The sequence below is a fragment of the Tursiops truncatus genome, chromosome 1 (assembly GCF_011762595.2).
Source record: "Tursiops truncatus isolate mTurTru1 chromosome 1, mTurTru1.mat.Y, whole genome shotgun sequence".
NCBI classification, from domain to species: Eukaryota; Metazoa; Chordata; class Mammalia; order Artiodactyla; family Delphinidae; genus Tursiops; species Tursiops truncatus.
The window spans coordinates 88,728,144-88,744,526 of record NC_047034.1 but is presented as its reverse complement, the minus strand read 5'-3'; the positions used below and the strand labels follow the sequence as shown (position 1 = coordinate 88,744,526).

The window sequence follows — 16,383 nt, the reverse complement described above, 5'->3', positions numbered from 1 at the left end:
TTACATTCTAATGGGGGATTGAGGGAGGCGGACAGACAATAAAATAAATATGAAATGTGTATATACATGCTGTGATGATAGCTACTAGGAAAAATAAAGCAGATAAGCTGTAGTGACAGCTACAGGGGAGGGGAGGGGGGAGTCAGGCATGTTCTAGAATGGTCAGGGGAGGCCCCTTTAGAGAGATGACATTTGAACATAGACCCTAATGCAGTGAGGAAGAAAGCTGTGAGATCTGAGAGAGAATGTATCAGGCAAAAGAACAGTAAGTGCTAAAGGCCTTGAGGTGATCTTCGCATTTTTCAAGGAAGAGGACCTTGTGGCTGGAAGAGTGGACGAGGAGGAGAGGGGGAAATGAAGTAGACGAGGTGGCCATGGACAGAGGAATCAGAGACAGTCAATATAGACAAGTCTTTCGAGGAGTCTTGCTCCAAAGGGGAGCAGAAGAATATTACAGTAGACTGGAGAGAGGTATGGCATGAGGTTTTGTTTTCTTTTGTTCATTAAGATGGGAGAAAATCCAGCATGTTTGTGTTCTGGGAATGATCCATAGAGAGGGAAGAATCCCTGAAGCGATGAACTTGAATAGGCGAGAGGAGAGTGGTTGGCCTTGGATGGGAGCGCAGCCAGCTCACTTACAGTAAGTGGGAAGGTAAACATGTGGGCACAGATTCAGGTAGGCGAGTAGATGTGGCTGGTGATAAGAGCTTGTGGAAGTTGAATGCTCTGTTGATTGCTTTTATTTCTGAGTGAAATAGGAAGCAAGGCATCAGCAAAGAGTGTGGATGGAAAAGGTATTGGAGGTTCAAAGAGAAAGGATAATGGATGAAATAAGGCATGTGGATGACGTGTGATCACACAGCCACAGGAGTCTTCCCATGTTCATTTGGATGTGGCTTTGCCCTGGACATATCCAGGCTTTTTGCTGATCTCTTGGACCCCTAAAAAAGGCAGTAAGACCGGAGTAATCATGTGAAGATTAGGTAGATATTACCTGTGGCTTGATATGTTCCTGACTTACTGCTTTTGGAGCTTGTGGTCCTTCAGCTGGTCTCTTAAGTTCTTATTCTTCATTCTTCTTATACCAATTAAAAACCACTAAAATAATGCTCCATCCTACAATAAAAATCTTCATCTTAAATGCCATTCATATGTTCTTCACTGCATGTTTTAAAGCATTAAAGCAGGCAACTTAAAATCACAGCACTCAACTTAAAATCAAGCAGGGTTTGACGTGTATAATACTTTTTATTATATATTCAAGGAGATGTACTTGCAAGCTCAACACATTTTTTTGTTAATAAAAGACTGTATACACTTAGTCATATAGAATAGAGTGTTCAAAAAATAATGATATAAAGGAGTGATTTTTTGTACCACTTGGAAATGAGAAATAGGGTTGAGCAGCATCAGAGGAAAACCATAGGGTAATCTTTGGTAGCTGCAGAAAATGGGGACCAAACCCGAGTAGTAATAAGAGGGAGGAATGCGTTTGAGCTGAGCTTCTGGGTAACAGCAGAGAAGGTTGGTGTGGGGAAGGAAGGAAGAAGGCTTCATAAAGAGAGATTCAGCTCATGGGGGACCAGCAAGACAATTGTTGTGGAAGGTGGTAAAGGAGGAGGAGCTTGTACCAAAGGAAGTATGTGATACACTTAAATCATTTCGCTCTTGGGTGGGCAGTGAGAACTTAGTAACCTGCAACTAACTATCTGCAGTCACCAGTGGTTAACTGGGAATAGAGCCAGACCAGAACAGGGAGAGGAGAGTCTGATTGGTTTTCTCTGTGTGTGTGCAAATGACCATGATTGGTCTGCTAGTATTTCCCATAGAGCGGTGTGAGCACCACTGCTAACCTGCAGTGATTTCAGTTGTTTAATATGCATTATTTTTACATTAAGTTATATATTTTAATGTGTGCAGAAAAATACATTTAGCAATCAAATATGTGATTTCAGAGATAATATTGCTTAAGACAAGAGTAGAATAGGTGGTACATTTTTGCAAAAAGGGAGCCAATTTTTTAACAAACATTTGGGGTGGCCAAAAAGTTCGTTCGGTTTTAAGTAAAAAGACACATTTTTCATTTTCACCAAGAACTTGATTGAACAACGTATTCATTAATCGAAGAAACTTTTTGGCCAACCCAATATTAAGCAAAGAATAGAACAGGTGTTGTTAAGTTGGCAAAAACTGCAAATAACTGAAGTTTGAGACCACTTGGCTAGAGCATGGATTGAATGTTTATTTTAAAGATAATATGATAGAAGCCTAGTAGATATTCTATTAATATAATTATCTTTCTTTTCATAGCTGGGCTTTGCAGATCTAAACCTGGCAGAGTTTGCTGGATCAGGAAATACCACTCGTCGCTGTTTACTGGAAGGCTATGATACCAAAAATACAAGACAGGATAATTCCATTCTTAAAGTAAGCACGTTTCTAGATTTACATGTCAACAAATGAGATTCTCTGCCTTTAAATAATCATAGGTATATACTGTCAAGGGCAAGATGGGAATCAGTATTGAAATCATGAGCTGAACATACCACTGAAATACTCACCATGTAGAAGAAAAAACTATCCAAATCACAGAAGCACTGAAAAGTAACAAATGTTACCTTCATGATCACATGGTGCTGTAAACGTTCAGGGAAGAGTACACACAACCACTACAGCATAAGGGCTCGATGAGTGGAAGGGAAGGAGCATCGTAAATGAATACCTTACAATATGCTTGTAGCTCCCAAGAGGTGATTTCCAAAGCAGCTGTGGTGGGCACATAGAAGTCACTGGGTTCTCTCGCAACAAGTGAAACTCACTTTGGGCATCTGCCCTACTGTTTCCAAGTACCTTCAGGAGCCATGTATTCTGGTGAACCCAGAGGGAATACACACTTCAGAGAGCTGGAGTATTAAATGAAACCAGTAGAGAAAATGTTTGTAAGGTACCTTGCATCTGGTAAAACTCACTGGATAAACCTTTTGCTGTGTTTTAGTTAGGCTTACCCCATTATGGTAAGTTATCTCATGATAAGAAAGGAAAATAATCCTGAATAAAAACTGAATGGTCAGAAGTTAGTGGACAAAAGAGTTACCCTATATCTAACAGTTTTCAAACCCACTTAGTTTATGCCTGGCACTTAATAGATTCTTAATTCATGACTACTGTTAAGGTTTGTGTTACTATTACCATTATCATTATTATTCCCAGAACACAATAAGATCCTATGGCTGGTTCTTAAAAGGCAATCAGTACCTAGAGAACAGCAGCATTTCAGAAAGCATTAGCAAAGCTTTAAATTCTGGTCCAACAAAAATATACCATTTCTGAATAATAGTACTCTAGGTATTCATTCATTCATTCAACCAGAATTTTTTGAGTAGCCAGAGGAGCATAACCCCAGCCACGTGGCAGGAGCGTGGATTATGGCATCAGGGCTCTGTGTTTGTTCTTAGATCTCTGGAGCCCTGTGTAAGCACTTCACCTCAGCCCAACTGTTTCCTCCTCTGTAAAAGGGGAATTGCAGTACTTACCCCAGGGACCTGTTCTTGAGGCCTAAATGAGTTACTGTATGTGATTTTGCCAACACTAGTTGTATGGAATAGAAATCCCTCAGGTTAGCTCATGTAGAAGAGAACTTTAGTTCAAACACAAGGACGTTTCATAGAGCCCTAGGGTGGGAAGTGACAACCAGACCTGAACTCCCAGGAGCTAAAGGAGCTTTCTAGGCCTCTCAGGGACTGTTCTTGCCTCTCTGCATTATCATTCTGTCTGTAGACCAACTTCCTGTGGTCACTCACAGCTTCCCTGCCCTCCCTAGAACTTCAGCTGCTAAGTGGCATTGGCTTGTGATGACGTCAGCAGAATCTGGGAGGCGGGGGAGGCTGTTTCCAGAGACCTTCTCTAAAAGGTCTTGGCCTGGTAGGTTTCCCAGAATGTGTTTGCAGTAGTATCCTCACAGAGCCTAGTATACTCTGGGGCAGGGTGGATGTTCTACAGATGCTAACTCCTTCTTTCTAGAAGGTGGCAAGAACATTAAAGTCACACAGTAAGTAGCTTGAGAGAGAAGCTGATGCATTTGGTGGGTAGAGAAGGACATTGAGTACTTCTAAATTTTTTATAGCTTTATTGAGCTATGATTCACTTACCATACATTTCATTCAAAGTACACAGTTGAATGGTTTTTAGTATATTCATAGGTGTGTCCGACTATTGCCATAATCAATTTTAGAACATCTTCATCACCCCAAAAAAGAAACCTCGTATGTGCCCAATAGCAGTCACTTCCCACTTTGCCCCAACTCTCCTCCCTTCCCCCCAGCCTAAACAACCACTAATCTACTCTGTCTATGGAGTTACCTATTCCAAACATTTCATATAAATGGGATTATAGAATATGTAATGTTTTGTGTCTGGCTTCTCTGAACTTAGCATAATGTTTTCAAGGTTCATCCATGGTGTAGCATGTGTCAGTACTACACTCCTTTTTGTGGCTAAGTAATATTCCATTGTATGGCTATACCACATTTTATTTGTTCATCAGTTAATGGTCATTTGGCTTCTTGTTTTCACTTTTTAGCTATTACGAACAATGCTGCTATGGACATTCATATACAAGTTTCTTTGTGGGCATATATTTTCTTTTCTCTTGGGCATGTATCCAAGAGTAAGTACTCTTGGAGCAGAATTCTTGGGTCACATGGTAACTTTGCTTTTAACCTTTTGCAGAGCTACCGGACTGGTTTTCAAGTGGCTGAAACATTTTACATTCCCATTAGCAGAGTGTATGAGAGTTCACATTTCTCCAAATATCGGGTCCTTTTATTCTTTAGCTTCTTAGAATGGGGAACTGCAGAGATAACCCTGTGCATTTCATATTTCAGATGCTGCTAATAGGTATGTGGAGACTTGAATTAAGCATTTAGTCTTCAGGATAAACACATACAGAAATCCTCCAGAGGAAATGCCTCTTACTGTGGGTGAAAGGTCTTGAATAGCTCGGGTGTCAGGAAGATCAGATATTTCTAAGCCTGATCTTTACAAAATACTATAATTGCTTCATGAATGAATAAAATCATGAATGATTAAAAACTACATTCATTCATTCTTGTCCAAAGCTAGAGCAAAGGCCAGAAGCATTCTACTCTTACAGGCCACCAGCAGGCACCCCTGAAAGCATCATTATGGCAAACATGTTGGAGGAAAACATTCCAGACACTTAAACACCACAGGAGTCTGGGAGGAAAGACAGATAAAATAGACCAGAACAGCACACACACAGAAGATTGTTACTGATGAAGCCCTTGCTTTTTGTTTCCATCTTTTCCACTCTTATTTTTGCAGTGACAAAGTTGTTAATGTTGAAAATGATTTTTAACCTATGTCTGTATAAAGCAGCAGTTCAATATTGGATATAACCCAATTCAGTAATCATTTTATTTATAAACAGGAAATACTGGACTAGGTGATGTGGAAGGTGCATAGATTAGCAGGATGTGGCTTCTCCTCTCAAGATTTTTATAATTACAATATTTCTTTTTCTTATGTTTAGGTTTTAATCAGTATGCAACTGATGTCTGGTGACCCATGTTTTAAAACGTAAGTTGATGCTCAGCAAATGAGTTATTTGTCTGAAAGTTTAATAGTGATTTATTTGTTTAAATTTTCACATTCATATTATGTAGTGTTTGTAGGCTAATACCAGTGAAGGAATAGTTCCTCTTTTAGGAGACTGAACTGACCCTTACAGAAGTTACTATTACTTATTACCAAACAAACTCTCCATGCTCTAAATTATTTAAGCCATGGGTCTTTTGTCATCTTCAGGTTTTGGGTGAAATTATACAAATTTAACTTTTTAATTTGATCTCTGTAGATTTGTCATTTCTTCAATAAATACCTATTAAGTGCCATGTGCTAGGCCCTATAGACACTAGAGCAGGGGTCCCCACCCCCCGGGCCACGGACTGGTACTGGTCAGCAGCCTGTTAGGAACCGGGCTGCACAGCAGGAGGTGAGTGGCGGACAAGCCAGCGAAACTTCATCTGCCGCTCCCCATCGCTTGCATTACCGCCTGAACCCCCCACCCTCCCACCCCCGTCCATGGAAAACTTGTCTTCTGGGAAACAGGTCCCTGGTGCCAAAAAGGTAGGGGACCGTTGCACTAGAGAAACAGCAGTGAAAAAAATAGATCAAGTCCCTGACATCTTGGAGTTTGTACTCTAAGAGGAAAACGAACAACAAGCTAACAAGTAAATATATACTACAGAGACAGTTATGAATGCTTTGGAGAAAAATAAAGCAGGGTAGGAGAGGCATGGTGCGAGAAGTGTTGCTATTTTATATAGTCAAGGAAGTCCTTCCTGGTAAAGGTGATATTTGAGCAGAGACCTGAGGGAGGTAGGAAGCAAGCCATGCAGATATTTGGGGAAAGAGCATTTGAGACAGCGGTAACAAGGACAAAGGCCTTGAGAGAGGTGGGTGTTTGGCATATTCAAGTAACTGCCAGGAGACCAGGGTGTCTAGAGCAGAGTGGGTGAGGAGGAGGGTGATAAGAGATGAGACCAGATGATAAAGGATCTTGTAGGCCATTATAGTAATAGTCTCATAGGCCACTTATAATCTGAGTGAGATAAAAAGCTACTGGAGTGTTGGGAATTCCCTGACAGTCCAGTGGTTAGGACTCCATGCTTCCACTGCCAGGGCCTGGCTTGGATCCCGGGTCAGGGAACTAAGATCCCGTGTGCTGCACGGCGCAGCCAAAAAAAAAAAAAAAAACATGCTACTGGAGGCTTTAAAACAGAGGAGTAAAATGTAAGATTATCAAACTTCTGGCTGCTAGGTAGAGAATAGACAATTTGTGGGAGCAATGAAGGGGCCAAGGGCAGAAATAGGTAGATGAGTTAGGAGGCTGTTTTGTAATCCAAGGTTTTGGGCCTGAGTAAAGAATGGTGTAAATTTATTGAAATGAGAGAGCCTACAAGAGGAACAGGTTGGGAGCTTGGGTATCAGACATGTTAAGTTTGAGATGTCTGTTTAACACCCAGCCAGGCATTTTGAGTAGGCAGCTGGATATAGCACTGTAGGGTTCAGTGGGGAGGCCCAGACTGGAGATACAAATTTGGAAATCATGACATCATCAGCACATAGGTACTGGTTAAAGCCATGAGCTTTGATTAAACGACCTACAGGGAATGAGTATAAATAAAGAAAAGGATCACAGACTGAGGTGTGGGACACTCCTGCATGTTAGAGGTCGGTGAGATAGGGAAGAACCAGCAAAGGAGCAATCAGTGAGATAGGAGGAAGGAACCAAAGGAGACTACTGTCCTGAAACCAGGTAAAGAGTGTGTTTCAAAAAGGACGGAGTAATCAGCTGTGCCACACACTACGGAATTAGGTCACGGAAGACGTGGGCTGAGAATTGACCTATGGATTCTGCGGTATAGAGACCATTGGTGACTCTGACAAGCACTGGTGGAATGCTTTTAGACTACGGCCACATTGGAGTGGATTAAAGAAAGTTTTGGAGGAGAAAAATTGGAGACAGTGAGTGTAAACAATTCTTAGGAGGAATTTTGCTACAAAAAAGGAACAGAAAAACGGGGTCATAAAGAGGATGTGGGGTTAAGGGCAGATTTTATCTTTTTTTTTTTTAAATGGTAGCTAGCACAGCTTACTTGTATCCTGATATGAATGGTCCAGTAGACAAGGAGAAATGTGGTGCAGAAGACAAAAGGGCCAATTGCTAGAACAGTGTCCTTGGATTGTCAAGAGGGATGAAGACAGAGAGTGTGGATACAGATGCATATATATGAGAAGTGGAAACATATAGAAGTTATTTTCAAATTGCTCCTTTTCTTAGTGATACAGGAAATGAGCTAATCATTGAAGAGCGAGGATGGGAAAGATGGAGGTGGGGGTTTGAGCAAAGAGGAAAAAATGTGTAAAAGTCTTCTCAGAGAGCAAGAGAGTGAGCTGAATGGGAAAAGGCAATAGGATGCCTGTCAGCAATCTTGAAGACACTTAATAGTTAAAAATGAAAGTTAGGGACTTCCCTGTTGGCACAGTGGTTAAGAATCCGCCTGCCAGTGCAGGGGACACGGGTTAGGTCCGGGAATATCCCACATGCCACGGAGCAACTAAGCCCGTGCGCCACAACTACTGAGCCTGTGCTCTAGAGCCCGCGAGCCACAGCTACTGAGCCTGCGTGCCACAACTACTGAAGTCCGTGCACCTAGAGCCCGTGATCCGCAACAAGAGAAGCCACAGCAATGAGAAGCCCGCGCACCGCAAAGAAGAGTAGCCCCCTCTCACCACAACTAGAGAAAGCCCATGCGCAACAACGAAGACCCAACGCAGCCAAAAATAAATAAGTTTATACCAAAAAATAGTTAATCAGATATCATTTAAATATCTGAGAAAAAAATACATCTAGAAAAGAAAACAATTAATTCCCTAAGCATCAACTTCCATGTGGCAACATCCATGTAGTTCTCTATTTACATACTACTTTATAAAGATGAAAATATATATATTTAACACAAATCAATTCTTGATTAAAATTATGCATTTTCGTAAAACTTAGCCTTCCTGTGCTGTTTTCTCTCAAACCATAATTTCCTGGCTGCTTTCTTTATTTCCTGCTCTTTTGAGAGTAAACAATTTTTGGTTTCTTAGGTAACAGTATGTTTTCCTAGTGGAATATGTTTAGGGTGAAATGAGAAAATGAGCATTAAAATTTAGTAGAAGAAAATGTATTCATCATTCCTTCTTAGGAGCTTTTTATGAATGTTCACTTTCTGGCCTTTTCTCTGCCATTTTCTCTCTCTATCTGTGAAACTCAAATACTGAAGAGCTCAAAAAGTAGATTCTCTTATGTCCTGTATTATCTCCACAAATGTAATTCTGATAATTTAGAGATTATAGTTATAGAGAAAGACTTTTTTTGGGTAAACTTTGCTATTTTTATTACTTTTAACAAACAGGATATCACATATTAGCCTTTTCCTTTCCTAGACATGCACATATATCAGAATATCTTCATATAACATATTACCCATCCCTTCCTTTCCTTTAGGACTGTGCCGTTTTGGGGGGTTTTTTTTAAACATCTTTATTGGAGTATAACTGCTTTACAATGGTGTTAGTTTCTGCTTTATAACAAAGTGAATCAGCTATACATATACATATGTTCCCATACCTCCTCCCTCTTGCGTCGCCCTCTCACCCTCCCTATCCCACCCCTCTAGGTGGTCACAAAGCACTGAGCTGATCTCCCTGTGCTATGTGGGTGCTTCCAACTAGCTATCTATTTAACATTTGGTAGTATATATATGTCCATGCCACTCTCTCACTTCGTCGCAGCTTACCCTTCCCCCTCCCCATGCCCTCAGGTCCATTCTCTACATATATGTCTTTATTCCTGTCCTGCCCCTAGGTTCTTCAGAACCATTTTCTTTTTTTTTTTTTTTTACATTCGATATATATGTGTTAGCTTATGATATTTGTTTTTCTCTTTCTGACTTACTTCACTCTGTATGACAGACTCTAGGTACATCCACCTCACTACAAATATCTCAATTTTATTGCTTTTTATGGCTGAGTAGTATTACATTCTGTATATGTGCTACATCTTCTTTATCCGTTCATCTGTTGATGGACACTTAGGTTGCTTCCATGTCCTGGCTATTGTAAATAGAGCTACAGTGAATATTGTGGTACATGACTCCTTTTGAATTATGGTTTTCTCAGGGTATATGCCCAGTAGTGGGATTGCTGAGTCATATGGTAGTTCTATTTTTAGTTTTTTAAGGAACCTCCATACTGTTCTCCACAGTGGCTGTATCAATTTACATTCCCACCAACAGTGCAAGAGGGTTCCCTTTTCTCCACACCCTCTCCAGCATTTATTGTTTCTACATTTTTTGATGATGGCCATTCTGACTGGTGTGAGATGATATCTCATTGTAGTTTTGATTTGCATTTCTCTAATGATTAATGATTTTGAGCATTCTTTCATGTGTTTGTTGGCAATCTGTATATCTTCTTTGGAGCAATGTCTATTTAGGTCTTCTGCCCGTTTTTGGATTGGGTTCTTTGTTTTTTTGTTATTGAGCTGCATGAGCTGCTTATAAATTTTGGAGATTAATCCTTTGTCAGTCGCTTTATTTGCAAATATTTTCTCCCATTCTGAGGGCTGTCTTGTGTCGTCTTTATGGTTTCCTTTGCTGTGCAAAAGCTTTGAAGTTTCATTAGGTCCCATTTGTTTATTTTTGGTTTTATTTCCATTTGTCTAGGAGGTGGGTCAAAAAGGATCTTGCTGTGATTTATGTCATAGAGTGTTCTGCCTATGTTTTCCTCTAAGAGTTTGATAGTTTCTGACCTTACATTTAGGTCTTTAATCCATTTTGAGCTTATTTTTGTGTATGGTGTTAGGGAATGATCTAATCTCATACTTTTACATGTACCTGTCCAGTTTTCCCAGCACCACTTATTGAAGAGGCTGTCCTTTGTCCACTGTACATTCCTGCCTCCTTTATCAAAGATAAGGTGACCATATGTGCGTGGGTTTATCTTTGGGCTTTCTATTCTGTTCCATTGATCTATCTTTCTGTTTTTGTGCCAGTACCATACTGTCTTGATTATTGTAGCTTTGTAGTATAGTCTGAAGTCAGGGAGCTTGATTCCTCCAGCTCCTTTTTTCTTTCTCAAGATTGCTTTGGCCATTCGGGGTCTTTTGTGTTTCCATACAAATTTTGAAATTTTTTGTTTTAGTTGTGTGAAAAATGCCTTTGGTAGTTTGATAGGGATTGCATTGAATCTGTAGTTTGCTTTGGCTAGTATAGTCATTTTCACAATATTGATTCTTCCAATCCAAGAACATGGTATATCTCTCCATCTGTTTGAATCATCTTTAATTTCTTTCATCAGTGTCTTTTAGTTCTCTGCATATAGGCTTTGGTCTCCTTAGGTAGGTTTATTCCTAGGTATTTTATTCCTTTTGTTGCAATGGTAAATGGGAGTGTTTCCTTAATTTCTCTTTCAGATTTTTCATCATTAGTGTATAGGAATGCAAGAGATTTCTGTGCATTAATATTTTATCCTGCTACTTTACCAAATTCATTGATTAGCTCTAGTAGTTTTCTGGTACCATCTTTAGGATTCTCTATATATAGTATCATGTCATCTGCAAACAGTGACAGTTTTACTTCTTCTTTTCCGATTTGGATTCCTTTTATTTCTTTTTCTTCTCTGATTCCTGTGGCTAAAACTTACAAAACTATGTTAAATAATAGTGGTGAGAGTGGGCAACCTTGTCTTGTTCCTGATCTTAGAGGAAATGGTTTCAGTTTTTCACCATTGAGAACGATGTTGGCTGTGGGTTTGTAGTACATGGCCTTTATTATGTTGAGGTAGGTTCCCTCTGTGCCTACTTTCTGGAGGTTTTTTATCATAAATGGATGTTGAATTTTGTCAAAAGCTTTTTCTGCATCTATTGAGAATATCATATTGAGATATTCTCTATTGAGAATATCTCCTTCAGTTTTTTAATATGGTTTATCACATTGATTGATTTGCATATATTGAATGATCCTTGCATTCCTGGGATAAACACCACTTGTTCATGGTGTATGATCCTTTTAATGTGCTGTTGGATTCTGTTTGCTAGTATTTTGTTGAGGATTTTTTCATCTATGTTCATCAGTGATATTGGCCTGGAGATTTCTTTTTTGTGACATCTTTGTCTGGTTTTCGTATCAGGGTGATGGTGGCCTCGTGGAATGAGTTTGGGAGTGTTCCTCCCTATGCTGTATTTTGGAAGAATTTGAGAAGGATAGGTATTAGCTCTTCCCTAAATGTTTGATAGAAATCGCCTGTGAAGCCATCTGGTCCTGGGCTTTTGTTTGTTGGAAGATTTTTAATCACAGTTTCAATTTCAGTGCTTGTGATTGGTCTGTTTATTTCTTCCTGGTTCAGTCTCAGAAGGTTGTACTTTTCCAGGTTGTCCATTTTATTGGCATAGAGTTGCTTGTAGTAATCTCTCATGATCCTTTGTATTTCTGCAGTCTCAGTTGTTACTTCTCCTTTTTCAATTCTAGTTCTATTGATTTGAGTCTTCTCCCTTTTTTTCTTGATGAGTCTGCTAATGGTTTATCAATTTTGTTTATCTTCTCAGAGAACCAGCTTTTAGTTTTACTGATCTTTGCTATTGTTTCCTTCATTTCTTTTTCATTTATTTCTGATCTGCTCTTTATGATTTCTTTCCTTCTGCTAACTTTGGGGTTTTCTTGTTCTTCTTTCTCTGATTGCTTTAGATATAAGGTTAGGTTGTTTATTTGAGGTGTTTCTTATTTCCTGAGGTAGGATTGTATTGCTATAAGCTACCCTCTTAGAACTTTTTGCTGCATCCCATAGGTTTTGGGTTGTCATGTTTTCATTGTCTTTTGTTTCTAGGTATTTTTTGATTTCCTCTTTGATTTCTTCAGTGATCTCTTGGTTATTTAGTAGTGTATTGTTTAGCCTCCATGTGTTTGTATTTTTTACAGATTTTTTTCCTATAATTGATATCTAGTCTCATAGCGTTGTGGTTGGAAAACATACTTGATACCATTTCAGTTTTCTTAAATTTACCACGGCTTGATTTGTGACCCAAGAAAAGATCTGTCCTGGAGAATGCTCCATGAGCACTTGAGAAGAAAGTATATTCTGTTGTTTTTGGATGGAATGTCCTATAAATATCAATGAAGTCCATCTTGTTTAATGTGTCATTTAAAGCTTGTATTTCCTTATTTATTTTCCTTTTGGATGATCTGTCCATTGGTGAAAGTGGGGTGTTTAAGTCCCCTACTATTATTGTGTGACTGTTGTTTTCCCCTTTTATGGCTGTTAGCATTTGCCTTATGTGTTGAGGTGCTCCAATGTTGGGTACATAAATATTAACAATTGTTATATCTTCTTCTTGGATTGATCCCTTGATCATTATGTAGTGTCCTTCTTTGTCTCTTGTCTTTATTTTAAAGTCTATTTTGTCTGATATGAGAATTGCTACTCCAGCTTTCTTTTGATTTCCATTTGCATGGAATATCTTTTTCCATCCCCTCACTTTCAGTCTGTATGTGTCCCTAGGTCTGAAGTGGGTCTCTTTTAGACAGCATATATATGGGCCTTGTTTTTGTATCCATTCAGCCAGTCTATGTCTTTTGGTTGGAGCATTTAATCCATTTACATTTAAGGTAGTTATCAATATGTATGTTCCTATATCCTTTTTCTTAATTGCTTTGGGTTTGTTATTGTAGGTCTTTTCCTTCTCTTGTGTTTCCTGCCTAGAGAAGTTCCTTTAGCATTTGTTGTAAAGCTGGTTTGGTGGTGCTGAATTCTCTTAGCTTTTGCTTGTCGGTGAAGGTTTTAATTTCTCCATCGAATCTGAATGAGATCCTTGCTGTGTAGAGTAATCTTAGTTGTAGGTTTTTCCCTTTCATCATTTTAAATATGTCCTGCCATTCCTTTCTGGCTTGCAGAGTTTCTGCTGAAAGATCAGCTGTTAACCTTATGGGCATTCCCTTGTATGTTATTTGTTGCTTTTCCCTTGCTGCTTTTAATAGTTTTTCTTTGTATTTAATTTTTGATAGTTTGATTAATACTTGTCTTGGCGTGATTCTCCTTGGATTTATCCTGTATGGGACTCTCTACGCTTCCTGGACTTGATTGACTATTTCCTTTCCCATATTAGGGAAGTTTTCAACTATAATCTCTTCAAATATTTTCTCAGTCCCTTTGTTTTTCTCTTCTTCTTGGGACCCCTTTAATTCAAATGTTCGTGTGTTTAATTTTGTCCCAGAGGTCTCTGAGACTGTCCTCAATTCTTTTCATTCTCTTTTCTTTATTCTGCTCTGTGGTAGTTACTTCCACTATTTTATCTTCCAGGTCACTTATCTGTTCTTCTGCCTCAGTTATTCTGCTATTGATCCCTTCTAGAGAATTTTAAATTTCATTTATTGTGTTGTTCATCATTGTTTGTTTGCTGTTTAGTTCTTCTAGGTCCTTGTTAAACGTTTCTTGTATTTTCTCTATTCTTTTTCCAAGATTTTGGATCATCTTTACTATCATTACTCTGATTTCTTTTTCAGGTAGACTGCCTATTTCCTCTTCATTTGTTAGGTCTGGTGGGTTTTTACCTTGCTCCTTCATCTGCTCTGTGTTTCTCCATCTCTCATTTTGCTTAACTTACTGTGTTTGGGGTCTCCTTTTTGCAGGCTGCAGGTTCGTAGTTCCCGTTGTTTTTGGTGTCTGCCCCCAGTGGCTAAGGTTGGTTCAGTGGGTTGTGTAGGCTTCCTGGGGGAGAGGACTAGTGCCTGTGTTCTGGTGGATGAGGCTAGATCTTGTCTTTCTGGTGGGCAGGACCACATCCAGTGGTGTGTTTTGGGGTGTCTGTTACCTTATTATGCTTTTAGGCAGCCTCTCTGCTGATGCGTGGGGTTGTGTTCCTGTCTTGCTAGTTGTTTGGCATAGGGTGTCCAGCACTGTAGCTTGCTGGCCGTTGAGTGGAGCTGGGTCTTAGCGTTGATATGGAGATCTCTGGGAGAGCTTTCGCCATTTGATATTATGTGGAGCTGAGAGGTCTCTGGTGGACCAATGTCCTGAACTTGGCTCTCCCACCTCAAGAGACACAGGCCAGACACCCAGCCAGAGCACCGAGACCCTGTCAGCTGCATCACTCAGAAGACAAGGGAGAAAAAAGAAAGAAAGAAAGAAAAAAATAAAATAAAATAAAGTTATTAAAATAAAAAAAATAAAAATTTATTTAAAAATAATTTTAAAGTAATAAAGAAAATAATGAAAGAAGAGAGCAACCAAACCAAAAAACAAATCCATCAATGATAACAAGCGCTAAAAACTATACTTAAAAAAAAAAAAAAAAAGGAAAGACAGAACCCTAGGACAAATGGTAAAAGCAAAGCTATACAGACAACACACAAAGAAGCATACACATACACACTCCCAAAAAGAGAAAAAGGGAAAAAAATATATATATCGTTGCTCCCAAAGTCCACTGCCTCTATTTTGGGATGACTCGTTGTCTATTCAAGTATTCCGCAGATGCAGGGTACATCAAGTTGATTGTGGAAATTTAATCCTCTGTTCCTGAGGCTGCTGGGAGAGATTTCACTTTCTCTTCTTTGTTCGCACAGCTCCTGGGATTCCGCTTTGGATTTGGCCCTGCCTCTGCGTGTAGGTCACCTGTGGGCGTCTGTTCTTCGCTCAGACAGGATGGGGTTAAAGGAGCAGCTGATTAGGGGGCTCTGGCTCCCTCAGGCCAGAGTGGAGGGAGGGGTACGGAATGCGGGGTGAGCCTGTGGCGGCAGAGATCAGTGTGACGTTGCACCAGCCTTAGGTGCACCATGTGTTCTCCCAGGAAAGTTGTCCCTGGATCACGGGACCCTGGCAGTGGCAGGCTGAACAGGCTCCCGGGAGGAGAGGTGTAGATAGTGACCTGTGCTTGCACTCAGGCTTCTTGGTGACTGCAGCAGCAGCCTTAGCGTCTCATGCCTGTCTCTGGTGGCCGCGCTGATAGCCGTGGCTTGTGCCCATCTATAGAGCTCATTTAGACAGTGCTCTGAATCCCCTCTCCTCGTGCACCCCGAAACAATGGTCTCTTGCCTCTTTGGCAGCTCCAGACTTTTTCCCGGACTCCCTCCCGGCTAGCTGTGGCGCACTAGCCCCCTTCAGGCTGTGTTCACGCTGCCAACCCCAGTCCTCTCCCTGGGATCCAACCTCCGAAGCCCGAGCCTCAGCTCCCAGCCCCGCCCGCCCCAGCGGGTGAGCAGACAAGCCTCTCGGGCTGGTGAGTGCCGGTCGGCACCGATCCTCTGTGTGGGAATCTCTCTGCTTTGCCCTCTGCACCCCTGTTGCTGCGCTCTCCTCCGCGGCTCTGAAGCTTCCCCCCTCCGCCACCCGCAGTCTCCGCCCGCGAAGGGGCTTCCTAACGTGTGGAAACCTTTCCTCCTTCCCAGCTCCCTCCCACTGGTGCAGGTCCCGTCCCTATCCTTTTGTCTCTGTTTATTGTTTTTACTTTTGCCCTACCCAGGTACCTGGGGAGTTTCTTGCCTTTTGGGAAGTCTGAGGTCTTCTGCCAGCGTTCAGTAGGTGTTCTGTAGGAGTTATTCCACATGTAGATGTATTTCTGATGTATTTGTGGGAGGAGGGTGATCTCCACGTCTTACTCCTGCGCCATCTTGAAGGTCTGTCCTGTGCCGTTTTATCATCTATCCCATATGCAGCTCATCTCAGTGCTGCATGCTGATTATCTGCTCTCCATGTCACCTCTCCTCAGGGGGCTCAAAGGAATAAGCAAATCCCCTGCATCAGAGCTAAGAATCCCCG

The 16,383-nt window shown here is 40.6% G+C and overlaps 1 protein-coding gene across 9 annotated transcripts in view; it reads left to right on the top strand.

Moving 5' to 3' along the window:
• Positions 1–16,383, top strand: part of EEIG2 (EEIG family member 2) — a 150,478-nt gene that overhangs the window by 61,183 nt on the left and 72,912 nt on the right. For all 9 annotated transcript variants that reach the window (XM_033862679.2, XM_033862678.2, XM_033862677.2 and 6 more), the window contains exons 4-5: positions 2,311–2,427; positions 5,552–5,598. In XM_033862679.2, the coding sequence (XP_033718570.1) occupies positions 2,311–2,427; positions 5,552–5,598 (164 nt within the window). The remainder of the gene's footprint in view (positions 1–2,310; positions 2,428–5,551; positions 5,599–16,383) is intronic.